The sequence below is a fragment of the Cyprinodon variegatus genome, unplaced genomic scaffold, assembly GCF_000732505.1.
Source record: "Cyprinodon variegatus isolate N-32 unplaced genomic scaffold, C_variegatus-1.0 Scaffold48, whole genome shotgun sequence".
Classification (NCBI taxonomy): domain Eukaryota; kingdom Metazoa; phylum Chordata; class Actinopteri; order Cyprinodontiformes; family Cyprinodontidae; genus Cyprinodon; species Cyprinodon variegatus.
The window spans coordinates 1560598-1574132 of record NW_015150501.1 but is presented as its reverse complement, the minus strand read 5'-3'; the positions used below and the strand labels follow the sequence as shown (position 1 = coordinate 1574132).

The following is a 13535-nucleotide window of genomic DNA, read 5'->3' as shown; positions in this document are numbered from 1 at the left end:
CGGGTCAGGTTGCGGGTTAAATATCAACGGCTCGGGCCGGGTTCGGATTTGAATTGAAAATATCCGCGGGTGACGGGTCGGGTTCGGTAGTCATCCTAACGGGTTCGGGCGGGTGCGGGTTGGTAAAACTAGACCCGTACAGGACTCTACCTGGGACATCAGTCTGTTTAGCAACAGCTAGTGGGGACTTCTTCTGCACAGGAATGCTACAGGCTGCTTTTCTGCACATGCTGCCACTCTCTGGTGAATTCCAGTACTGTACATTTTACTCTGATCTGCTCAGAAGCGAGATCCGGGGCTCTTGGGGAAACATCCGGGGCTGCAGCCCAAGTAGCCACCCCCTAGATCCGCCACTGATTACAATACAACAGAATAGAATAGAATAGAATAGAATAGAATAGAATAGAATAGAATAGAATAGAATAGAATAGAAAATCTCTGTATTGTCCCACAATAGGAAACTTCTGGTGATGGACATGGACATTTATACAGGTGTAAAAAGCAATTTTTTCCAGGATCCACTTTAATTGTTTGTTTATTAATTCAGATATCAAGATCAAAAGAGAACCAAGACACATCACTGCATTTCCATCAAGTGCAAAGTTTTCGAAGTCAGTAATGATTTTGAGAGTAATGTAATCTGTTGCTTTAGTATTGATCAAATCCAGTGTTAGCACAAGTGTTCACTGGGAAATTGAATAGCGCTTCATGTTTCTTTTTTCTCTGCTGACAAGCTTTATGGAGAACATGATTTCCATTGGGACTTGGTACCTGCCCACACAGCCAAAGGTTTCAGTACCTCCAAATTTGCTTTAACTGAAACCCCCACTTAGACTAGATTAAGCATTGTAAAGAGAAAGATGAGACACCACATCGAGCAATGCGAACACTGGGTGCAGTTTTAAAGCAATACATTTTGAAATGGATAATCTAACATATTTAGATAAATACTTATTTTTATTGTGTATGTATTAGTATTCATATATGATATGTTGATGTTCTTACATACAACTCCTTCATCCATCCATTTTCTTACATGCTTAATCCCAAGCGGGGTTGTGAGGGGTGCTGGTGCCTATTTCCAGCTGTCTACGGGCAAGAGGCGGGGTACACCCAGGACAGGTCACCAGTCCATCACAGGGCAACATAGAGACAAACAGGACAAACAACCATTCTGGCACACACTCACACCTAAGGAGAATTTACAGAAGCCAATTAACCTACCAGTCATGTTTTTGGAAGGAAGCCAGAGTACCTGGAGAGAACCCACACATGCATGTGGAGAACATGCAAACTCCATGCAGAAAGACCCTGGGCCAGGAATCAAACCCAAAACCTTCTTGCTGCGAGGCAGCAGTGCTACCTACTGTGCCACTGAGCAGCCCCAACTCCTTCACATGCCCTCTTATTGCTATTTAATTTGTTGTATTCTTGCTGTGTTGCCTTTAACATATTTCCTCCTTCTATTCTGCCCAGAGACAGTGATGGAAAACCTTCCTATTTAAGTGCCTTTTATAGTCAAGTTCAAATATGTACATTTAATAATGAAATATATTATACAGTAAAAAAAATTTTTTGCCTCTTTACTTTTAGCAAGCTATAATGTTGAGCCTGTCTGTAAGAGTTTTTTCCTTTACAAAACCACCCTGTAGGGGTCCTCTCTATCTGCTTCATCCTGTACTGCACCAAGTTTGCAGCCTAACCCTAGCCCGCCACAGTCACTTACTCGGGCTCAGAATGATGAATTATAGATGAAGAACATTTGCAGAGACTCTGCTTCAGTTCACATACCAATAGCCTGTAGCCAGGCCCTCTATTTTTTAGTGAGTGTTGGGGGGAGGGGGACAGTTAGAGATCAGGAGAAGCGGACAGGGCAACAGCAGGTTTGAGCCTTATCGACACACAGATAACACTCCTTCAGGGGAAAACAACAGTAAACAGTACATTTAGTTTGCGTCCCTCCCTCTCAAAGATGGAAAAAGCAATGCCCTTTCATGCCTATTCAGCTCTAATTGCATGATCAGCTCATAAAGCTGCTGCCCAGGATCTCGTCACCTTCTTCTACAGACATTAGAGAGCCTCCTTTCAAAAATAAGCATGGATCATCTGCCTTTCAGGCACAACAACTGATACGCAACACAACCTCTGACTGGCTGGCTGTCTCACTTGTTGTTTTCCAAAGACATGGGGAGACAGAAATAGATTCATCTGTTTCTGCTTCCATAAATCGCTGCTGCCAACCTCTCCCTATCAGCCAACAATCCCTCCCGGCAGCTCCCCCTCATCCCCGCCCCTCCTCTTCCTCCTCCCTGCTTGCTTCTAATGGATCCATATATTCACAGGTCAGACTGTTGCTCCTGATTGCCAGAGCCTGTCAATGCGTTTCTTCTTGTAAATTTCTGCTTGGATGTATGTCCTTGTCTTGCTTGGTGTTTTCATTGTGTCAGCATCCGTGTTTCTGTCTAATCCCCCCATGCGTCTTACTGTCTCCTTGATGTGTACTAATGTCCTTCACATTGCCTTACCCTCCTGACTCCCTCCCTCACTTTTATTTCAGCTTCTTCTCGGTCCCTTCGCTTCAGTTTTGTTCCTTATTCAGAAAACTGGAATGTACCAGAACCACATCAAAGACACAAACAACAACTGCAGCAAAAGCCTTCTCTGTGAGAAAAAGGTAAGATTAATGTTTTTTAGCTCTTGCTGGATGGAGGTAGCCTGCATGTTTTTTAATAATCTGCTTGTATTTTTGTTAACCTTTTAGAAGAACACTGTTTTATTTTGCAGGATAATAAATCTGAAATGTTTCTACTCCCTTTTCTCTAATAACCTGTCTCTTCTGTGTGTCTCTCTATGTGTGAGTTTTACAGGCCAAGCTTGTCCAGGCTATTAAAAGAATCAAACATGAGGTAGACGAATGCAGAGAAGCAGAGAGAGAGACTTTCATAGACTCATTGGAAGTAGAGGTACCTTTATTCCAACACAACCTGTAGGTTTGGCTGAATAGAATAAAATTCCATAACCATAGTCTCTGAAAACATTAGGCACATTATATATTTTGTTACTTTGACAAAGGTTGCAGGACAACCTTATTTATTCACTTCACAAAAACTGCTTTTCTGTTGGAGTGCTGAGAAAAAAAGTTGAAAGAGTTTGGGTTTGCATTTTTCTAAAAGTCCAAAATAATGAGTGCAAAACACAATGAGGTGGGAAACTATAGCATATCACCGGAAGCAAAACAAATCAACAGAAGAGTAATGGCAGCAGCATAATGCATTGGGTAGGGTTCAGGATGGAGAGGTATTCAATAAGGTGGGTGGAGCTAAATGTGGGGCAATCCTAAAAAAACTGTTAAAGGTTGCTGAAGACCTGCTACTGTGGCAAGGCACTACTCTTTAGCAGGACTAGCATGCTAAACATACATTTTTATTGCTTATATCAAAGCATATTCTTAAGTTAGAATAATAGTTATAACTTTATCCTATAAAAAAGCTGTAGCTAAACTCAATGCAACGAGATGGTGATTGAGCTATTTCAAAAATAAGAGATGGTACATATCTTAGTCTCTATATGGGAAGTAAGATACTCATATTTATTCATATATTATGTGTCATTTCTGTGTTATGCAATCTGCCCAAAATACAATAAAGCTGGTTGTTAAATTTAAGTTGTAAAATGTAAAGCATTATATATGTAGGCAACAAACTCATGAAGTCTAAAATGTCAACATGTGGGTAGAGGTTTATTGAGGACCCAACTGGAGAGATGACGGAGGCAGAGATGAGTTCTTGCGGGTTTAATAAAATCAAAAGGGCAACAGGAGCAAAATAGCGGAAACCAAAAACCAGGGGAAAACACACATGAGGAGTGGCAAGAAACCAGCACTGACAAAGTATATATGGGAGATAGAACAAAGACTGAGGTAATCAGCTGATATGGAGCAGGAGTGGATAGAAGTGACTAGAAGGGAGCTAGGGGAAAGGAGACAGGCACAAGGGGGCAACAGAAAGTAACACAAAAAAGCAACACAGCTTAACTATACCACTGAATGGAAAATAAACCAAAGATCAACAAAACAGAATTACGTAGAAAACTGAAAAACTCAATGTCCAAAAGGGCAAAACCATTTGTTCATAATTTTGCCTCTTACTACATTTGAGCATTGTTCTATAATTTTACAAGAATGTATTTCAGGTTATAACAGCAAATTGATTCCACCTGTGGGAACGAATATGACCAATATAAGAAGCCCAAAATCCACTAAGAAATAAGTCATTTATGACTCCTTCATTCAGCTTCTGAAAGAAAAATCTAAGATAACTAATAACCCTCCCATCTTTTTTAGAACAGGTTTGAAGAATTAGAACGGGAAATCAGAGCCGAGTTTCAGAACCTCCATCGCTTCTTGGAAGAGGAGGAGAATCAAGACCTGGAAAGGCTGAGGAGGGAGAGGCAGAAACAGCTGAAGCAGCTGAAGGAGAGAGAGAAGAAGATAGAGGCACAAGGAAGGGATCTGGAAAAAGCAATAACAGTGCTGAACAGCAAGCTGACTGAGGAGGATAGTCCTAAACTGCTCAAAGTGAGGAAGACTGGGGATGTGGCTAAACAGATCTTAATAAATATGTTAGAATTACATATAGTTGGATAAATAAATAGACAATAAAGAAGTAAATATGTGTACATACTATTCCTGTTTTTAGTTGAGATTAAGCCTTCAGATTGAGCTTCATGTCTGCAGAAAAGCATTAAATTTGTTCTGCTGCACTTTCCTGGCTCCAGACCAGATACTGACATTGATCCGCTAAATAGTTGACCAGTCTGATTATATAAGTGCAAATCAATTTCTCATTTAAAAGGGAAAGAAAGAGAGGCGGTCAGTGGATTTGTCAGTAAATGCATTTTGATCATGTTCTAAACTTTGTCTTTCATTGCAGGAAATCCAAGATCTTGTAAAAAGGCAGGTTTTTTTCAAAGTGTGCTTTTAGTAATATAAAAATCATGTCTGTCTGTCTGTCTGTTTTTGTATTGGAACTGTCTTTTGTCTGTAAAAATAGGTACTCTGTGATACCTTAGCCTTTCATCCTGTGTGTGTGCTGATGGTATGCTTGCAATGAACTACATTCTATGCTAAGTGTCCTCCACTGTAACCTTTCTCCTTTTAATTTGCATTTTCAGGTCTCAGGTCCACTTTATTCTTCCTGCAGAGGTTGACACAGAGGTCCGCTCAGGCTGGTTTGTGGGTCCCATCCAATACAGGATATGGAAACACATGAAAAGCTGCCTTTACCCAAGTATGTGTTAACACCTCTTTGCTAGAGTATGTGAACCCATTTAGCATCTTTTCACACTATACCTGCAATTTCAATCTATGTAATCTGGATTTCATGTGATAAACAAAACAAAAAAACTTGTTATGCTGCAGATTACTGCTGTCTTTTTGGGATATGTATCCACAATTTCTGTGGAATCAGAAAAGAAACACATTTTGCCCATTGTCTACCTGGAAGGAGATCTTCTTCCTCAGTCTCAGAGTTAATTATGCTATGTAATTCCAGTATTTAGCTTCATCCATCTTCTTATCAACTCTGACCAACTTCAATCCAGTTGAAGAGAAGCATCCCCAGAGCATCATGCTACCTCCACCTTTTTCCCCGTTCAGCATGATGTCTTTAGACTTCTATACAGTGATGCCTCTCCATCCCTGATGGTGCTTTTTGGTTTTCTCCTCAGCTTCCCTGTCAGCTCAGATAATATGACCATGTCTCAGTAGGTTCGTGGTTGTGATATACACTTAACATTTTTTAAATGATTAATTGATTGAACAGTGGTCTGTGGTACATTCAAAGTCAGCATTGTTTTATAGTCTAACACTGCATTAAATTCCTCACCACTTCCTCCCAGACCAGTTTGTGGTGTTTATGGGTTTTCAAGATGCAGTTTGTTCACTAATGAGCTCTTAAACTTCTAAGACATTTGTAGAGCAGTTGGACTGATAGTGAGAATAATTATTACAGTATGAGACTTCCAAAGACATTTATTTCACTGGAATTTATTTAGGGGTATCAAAGTGAAGGGAAGAGTCAAATGCATACCTAATTTTCAGAATTTTGTCTTTTAAAAATACATAAAGTCCATATATCCTTCCTTTCTTCTCCTCCTAAGAAATACCCAATAAAGCAGTTGTGTGATCAAATTTAAAATAGTAAAACAACAACAACTGTCATGATTTTATCAAGAGCTCGGACCCACATGCAGAAAACCAATACAGAGAGACCAGGGGAAAGTTTAACTGGTTTATTGAGAAGATTGTGATGAATCCAGTGTAGCTCTGAACACTGCTCAACCGGAACTGGAAAGTGAGGGAAGACACTGCAGTCAGTTCAGGCTCAGTGGGAAATTTGATTCTCGAACTTCAAGAGGAGAAATAGATTGCAGACTCACGTTTCCAGAAAATGGTTGACTCCTTTACTCCAGTCGGTGTGGGGATGTTCCAGTGTCTCATTCGATGGAGGGCGGACAGGGTTTACCCAGAATGCGGTTGTTTGTAGGTGAACGGAGAAGCTGACTGCCACTTAGATTTCCTGCGGTACTTGAACTGGTTGTTGTGGAGATGAATCCCCTGCTCAGAGAGAAGCCCCAGACATTCCTTGGGGAAATGGGTTGATCAGAATCACACCCTTGAATCCTCAGCTCAGCTTGATTCTCAGAAGATCCTTCCAGGGGAGAGAAGGTCCGAAACATCCAGTTGCAGGATGACTTCCTGCCGAGAGGCAAAGACAAAATGAGGTTATAACTCAGGTTGACAAAAACTCAGTTTGACTCAGCAAAACTCAGCTTGGCTAGAGTACTGAAAACTGGCAAACACTCTGGCGTAGAGGCAGTGGCAGTCAGCAGCTTAAGAGCTCTCCGTTAACGAGGTAACCCTCCGCAGGTGTGTGAGGGGGTGAACCAGGACCAGGCGCCGCCTGGTGGAGGAAGGAAGACAAACACACAAAACACAAACCACACACTGATGGTGTTGGTCCACTGGCTTTCTAACAAGCTGTGTGGAGATGTTGGTATAATTCTCCAACTGGACTTGGCACCATCACACACTGCAAAATGCTGCGCTTTTATCCGCATAGAGTTGGCTCTCTAGAACCGAGAGCTGGTTTTGTGACCATGTCGTGTTTGAGTGGACACTAACCGGTCTGATCCGACCCCCAGAGAGGATCTGTGCCCTGTTTTTAATGTTGCTGTTTGTATCAATCATACAAGCTTACTTTCCAAAAGAAGATTTGCAAATTTTCCTCTATGTCAGACTCACCACCAGTAAGTGAAAATGGGGACGAGCGCGTAGGACGGCCTTATGTAAAAATATCACCAGAATGATTGACAATTAGGAGGACCACTTATTTTGACGATCCACCCAGAAAGAGAACATCCTGCACTGTACCTTTAATCTACATATTATGAGTTTTACTGTCTAAAATAAGTGACAAAAATATTGAACTTTTTCACAATACCACAATGTTTTGAGACACACCTCTATTCCATATAAACACATTTAAGGTCAGTAAATCTCATTGTTCTGAAACCATTTTTCTTTTAGATATCACATCAGTAAAGTTTGACCTGGAGACTGCCCACCCTAATCTATCCCTGTCTCAGACCTGCACGTCTGTTTGGTTCGATGAAGATAAGGACACATCAGGGGTCCAAGCCAACCCACGTCGGTTCAACTACTACTACTGTCTCCTGGGCCAGCAGGGCTTTAATACTGGCCGGCACTACTGGGAAGTGGAGGTGGGCTACAAAACTGCATGGAGGTTAGGTGTGGCACGAGAAGATGTTCCCAGAGGAGAGATGACAGAAACTGGAACCTCCATCGGCCTCTGGACGTTGGCCTTGAAGGGCGGCTCTATCCTGGCATGCACTGATCCGAAGCCCACAAAGGTCACCGTGTCCGCCCGTCTTATCCGCATCGGCGTCTTCTTAGACTGTGAGGGGGAGGAAGTGACGTTCTACAACGCCGTTACCATGGCGCCGATTTACACCTTCTCCACTGGAACTGTCATGGTTCCCCTCTTTCCCTTCTTCAACCCATGTGACACAGATGATGGAAAGAACACAGGACCGATCACCATCTTTAATCCCTCACTTTAGGATGCTGGACTTAGTAGCTGGAAGAATGATGGACAAAACGAATCTTAGAATGAGTAAAAATTTATTTTATTTGTCTTATGGCTCAACACCAACCAAAATGTGTTTTTTTTGTTTCCTTATCATTGAAAGTATTTAAGCTAGTTAATAAATAAGAAAGAAAAAGGTTGCCTCCTTTGGGATTTTATTCTTTGATGCAGAATGGGTGGCCAAATCTACATTAAACTAATATGTCTGTAATATTTAATAATTAAAGGCTGAGCATTAAGCTTTAGAAAACCAAGCACCAGAAAACAGAAACAAAACAGCGGCAGGTGCAAACAACTTTATGATGTCACCTTTGGCCTTCATATAAATATGTCTGCTATGTTGTTATGACACGTCCCTGAAAGGTTATGGGAGCTCAGAGCATGGCACAGGCGATGAGAAGAGAGAGATTGCTGCGTGATACCCAAAGTATAATTATAGTTGGTACTAAAAGATTTATTAGACTAAGAATAGAAAGAAAAAGCTCTGGAACCAAAATCTCCTCCTGAACGACTGACAAAGACAAGCAAGAAGTAGATGGTGTAATCTTTTGTTTATTCTTAGTATTTAGTCATGAAATAAACAGAAAACTGACCATTTGTCATTACAAAACATCCGTGTGAAGACTTGTGCAAAAAGGGAATACAGAGAGACAAAGTTGAAAAGCCACAACACAAAGAGTCCATAACAGCAGGGCCGACAAAACTAGCACAGACTGAGGAGAAGCTGTGTTGGTTTCTCTTGGCTGGTTAGAGGTGGGTTTAAAAGTCAGAATGTTTCTATAACCTCTACCATGTGGTGACTTTAATCTAATTACACAAGGCCTGTGTAAGATCCTAGTAAAGTATAAAACAGGCAGGCAACAATGAGCACCCCCTTTCTGCTCAGGCTTTTGAACTCCATCTTTCATACAGCAGACCTAAAATTTAGAGGCATCCCTGAAGTAAGTAGCCTTAAAATAAATAACTGGTTCACTGAAGCAGCATAATATTTAGCAAAAATCTAAAGAAAACTTTAAGTTAAGTATTACTGGTACCATTGTTTTTACTTCTGCTATCTAAAGACTCCCAATTACAATTTAAAAAGGTCCCAGAAAACTCCAAGGGGTGCATAGCGGTGAAGTAATATGCAGTGTTGCACGGCAGCAGGAAGGTCCTGGATGGGGGTCTTTCTAAATGGTGTTTGCATATTCCCATTATGCATGCAGTGGTTCTCTCTGGGTACTCAGGGTAACGCTACAACACTTAAACATAAACTTTAGCTTAACTAGTCATCTGTGTGCAAGGCTGTTTGTCCTGTGTGCCTCTTATGTGCCCTGTAATGACTAAATAGCAGGCCCTCACATCTCTGCACGAAGAAGAGGTTAAAGTGCATGCCAAAGCACGCTTTGGCATTCATCATAACAAGACTATCAGGACCTTTGAGGGGGCATTCATGCTGCTTTTCCTCACCAATGATCAATCAAGTAAGTAGTGAGAATAAAAAGCCGGTAGGGAAATAGTCTCTAGTGCTACTTTGATGTTTTAATGCAGCGGTGAGCCTGCACCTATTTTTTCATCTTTTGATGTAAAATCTTAATTTTCTGCATCTTCTGCTTCTTCTTCTCCCTCCTTTACACATTCCCACTACAAATTAACCTCCACTCTTAAAAAATTTGGTGTGAAATCAGCCTGAAAGAGATAAAGGCCCATGGCATCACAGATCCACCACTGTACTAAACAGTGGGGAGGAGCTACTACAGTTTGCTTTGGGTTTTATACAAAAACTAAACAGAGACTTTATTTTCACAAATGTTCATCTGACGAAAGATTTCGACTTAGTTTAGCAACGACTCCATTGTTTTTTTTGTTTTTCTTTATGGATTGCCTTAAACAATCTGCTTGACATCTTTACTGTGTTTTTTGAGGAGACTTGATGATCCCAAGACAATACTCTTTCCTGAAGATTTTTTCCACCACTGTTAATGGCAACAAGGCAAACATGTACTCATCAGTCTTTGTTTGTTATCATGTTTGCTCAAAAACAGCTGGAAACATGGATCTGAATCTATAAGTCATGTCCTAATTTATGAAGAACAACCAAAAAGACTGCCTTACTAGAGAACAGTTTTTATCATCTTTGAAGAATGGTAAACATAAATACAAACTGTAATATTTTTATTTAAATAGGACAGCGAGAACTGGTGGATTAAATTAATCTGTTTTTCATTTAATCCAGTTAAGGGAGTTCTTAGAAAAACCAATATATGTGGCACCAGCCATATAAAAAAAAATCCTAATATTTGATTCAGTTCCTTCAAAAATGTACTCAAATGTAATCAAATAAAATTAAGTGAGATTGTGCTTCTGCAGTAAGATATTAATTTATTTTAAGGCTTTTTACACAATACTAATAATTTCAAGATGACATTTGACCAAACAAATGACATGAAGCTTTTAAATGACTTACACTCCTGAACTCATACTACTAAAAGGAAACATAATCAGCAGTCTGCATGCTATATATTCATTTTAAAAAGTTACATTTTCTTCATTGCTTTTGTCACTCACTCACAGAAGCAGATTTAAGGTAAAGAAGTGGCGCCATTGTGTCCGTTCAGGTGTGTATAAACTGCCTTTTGTGAGCATCCTGTTTACTACCAGGAAGTGACTGAAGACAACAATGTCCAACAATCTGATAAACATCCTAGGCACTGAAACAAAGAAAGGACAAGTTCAAATATCCACACTTTACTTTCTTTTGTTAGTATTCCGTTGTGTTTCTGAACGCATCGCACGATTTTGATTTTAAACACACTTTAGGCAGGCACATGGATACTAAACACATGACACACAGGCACAAATAGTACACATTTCATTCTGTACAAACCACCAGTGCATAGATTCAGCACACGTTTGCTCATATATACGTCATAAACCGTACCATAGGCACGCAGACACAACAAAAAGGTCCCGGACACACACAACAACTGCAACAGTGATACATCAACTCTCTGGGTACACACAGGTGCGACTTGTGGAGGATAGAAAGCTCAGAACATGACTCGGGCATGCTGCGGTTGATGCTTAAAGTGACTTAGGCAAAGCATGTTTAATACAGTATAAGAGATATGTTGCACTTCAATAATAACAGTTGATAACTGAGCTAAAAGGAGCTACTGTAATATCTGGGATGTTACATTAATCAAGACATCAGTGAAAAGTGGTATATATCTGTAAAAGCATTTATATATTAGATTCAAGGTTGATGAGAAATCTGAATTAGTTAAATTTCTTTAACATGAGACAAGAAGTGTTCTATACACTAGGAACATTCAGCAGTTAAGGGGTTAAACTGGCAAACACATGCATTATTTACAGTTTGTGTTCATGTTTTTTCATGTGTGTGTTCATATAAAGGTCACTGTCAGTACATGTGATCGTGGTTCCCACACAGATCCAGGCTGGAAAAGAGGCCCCGTACAGTGAGTTCTATTAGTAGTTTTTAGTTGGATTATTTAAATATACGCTTTGTCTTAGTACCTTAGTATCATGTCTGACACCTTTTTTATGGCTTTTAAAAAAAATTACATATAATAAATACCTACAAAGAAAGGCCAGCTGAGTGATTTTTTTTTTAAATCTTTGAATAATTTTGTGTGCTTTCATAAATCCAAAGTTGTTGTTTTTTAAATTTCAGGTTATGAGGTCTGTACCAAGTTTACATAAATATGCATAAATGCATGTCCATCTGCACCCCTTTCAGGCATGCAGTCTGTGTATACACTGCATGCTTGAAAGGGACAGAGCAGAATTTTATAAGGGAGACTTAAGTTATCTTTGATAGTGTCTTCACGAAGAAATTTGGATGAATTGATACCAGAAACTGGAGCTAACCTCTAGTCAGAGAGGAGCCTAGATCAAAATAGACTTCAATTACCAATGAATGAATAAAGTTTAAAAACGTCAAACTATTTATGTAAACATTATTCCATGAATCTTTACACTATCTTGGATGAATTTACACTGGAAGGTTATTCACAGTTAAGCCGATGGTCGTATACGCGGTAAATAAAGCTTTGAGGCATTGCACCGCCGGCGATTTTACAATGTGAAACAGTAACAGAGAGTGGTACTTTGAAAGCATTTCTGGTCGGAGAAATTCAGGTTCAAAAGAAGGACATTTGTAAGTATCAAACTTGAGTGATTTTGTGGGATTATTTGCCACTTTATTTTTCAGTGTTATTTATTCTAACCTTAATGCTTTGCAGATTCCTCTCCCAGCCCATGTTTCACACAGGAAGATCTGTGGCAGGCCTCCAACTCTGAAGTCAATCACAATCCTCAATGCAATCAATGCAATATAGTTTTAGTTTGCATTCATTTAAACCTTGAAGTATTCAAGACTCGAGTCGTTTTGGAACTTGTCAAGGTCTGTTTTAGACTAGCCTACAACCTCCAGGACCAACTCGTCTAGATTTATATAAAACGAAGATATCAACCCTTTGCAACTTTTTACCGCAACCCAACTTTAATCACTATTCTTTTAACAGAGAAAAGCAGCTGTTTTTTGTTTTGTTTTTTGCTGCTCCTGAGGAAACATAGCAATATTTGCTCTGGTTCAATTTATCTTGAAAGTCAAAACTTGATTCTAGGAGTGATGTCTGTTTGGATTTTGTTTCAGCTGCAAGTTGGACTCCAGAGGGATTCTCCATCTGTTGCACTGCTAACTACTATTATTAATAAAGCCAGAAACACTGTTCTTTCATTCAACCACCAAACATACTCTCTGATAAAGTTTGCAAATGTATATTTGTCAACAAGCTAGAACCTATCAGAAGTGCAGATAAACAGTAAACTCCTGCAGCTTTAAGGAAGTTATATATTTATGTGCAACTTGTGGCTGATTTTTCTGGAATAACTTTTGATATTTTGGCCATTTTTTGACGATATGAATAAAAATACAGAACCTTTTTTAAACTCTTTTAGTGCTTGGGTGACAAACAGTAGTATTTGCTCTTTTAAATCTTGACAAACTGTCCAAATCATTCTGATCAACAGTTTACCTAACCCTGTTCCTCATGTATTTCTTTGTTCTTCGACATTAATCACAGTTTGAATTACTTTGTGGTAGTTTTGAATAAGGCTCCTTGTGTTTTTGGTTGGTAAAAGTGTCCATGCTTGAATGCTTTAAATAATTTAAGTCACAGGGCTTTACTCTACGAACTGTATCTTTAAAATCTCTGAGATCATGAGGCTAAGATGGCTGCCTTAGAACCTCACCTTTTTTGCTCTAGTCAACAGCAGCTTGACAAGGCCTTTTCTTTTGAATCATTGTCATGATGGAAACTTCAGGTATGCTCCCTACACAGCAAGAATGGGGCACTTTCT

General features: G+C 39.7%; 1 protein-coding gene across 1 annotated transcript; it reads left to right on the top strand.

Annotated features, from left to right (window-relative positions):
- The first annotated feature begins 2287 nt into the window (after positions 1 to 2287).
- On the top strand, positions 2288 to 8295 carry LOC107082169 (zinc-binding protein A33-like). Its single transcript, XM_015370704.1, has 7 exons — positions 2288 to 2342; positions 2558 to 2674; positions 2868 to 2963; positions 4343 to 4576; positions 4932 to 4954; positions 5173 to 5288; positions 7589 to 8295. Exons 2-7 carry the CDS (start codon positions 2609 to 2611, stop codon positions 8140 to 8142), a joined length of 1089 nt encoding a protein of 362 aa, XP_015226190.1. The 5' UTR covers positions 2288 to 2342; positions 2558 to 2608; the 3' UTR covers positions 8143 to 8295.
- The last annotated feature ends 5240 nt before the right edge of the window (positions 8296 to 13535 follow it).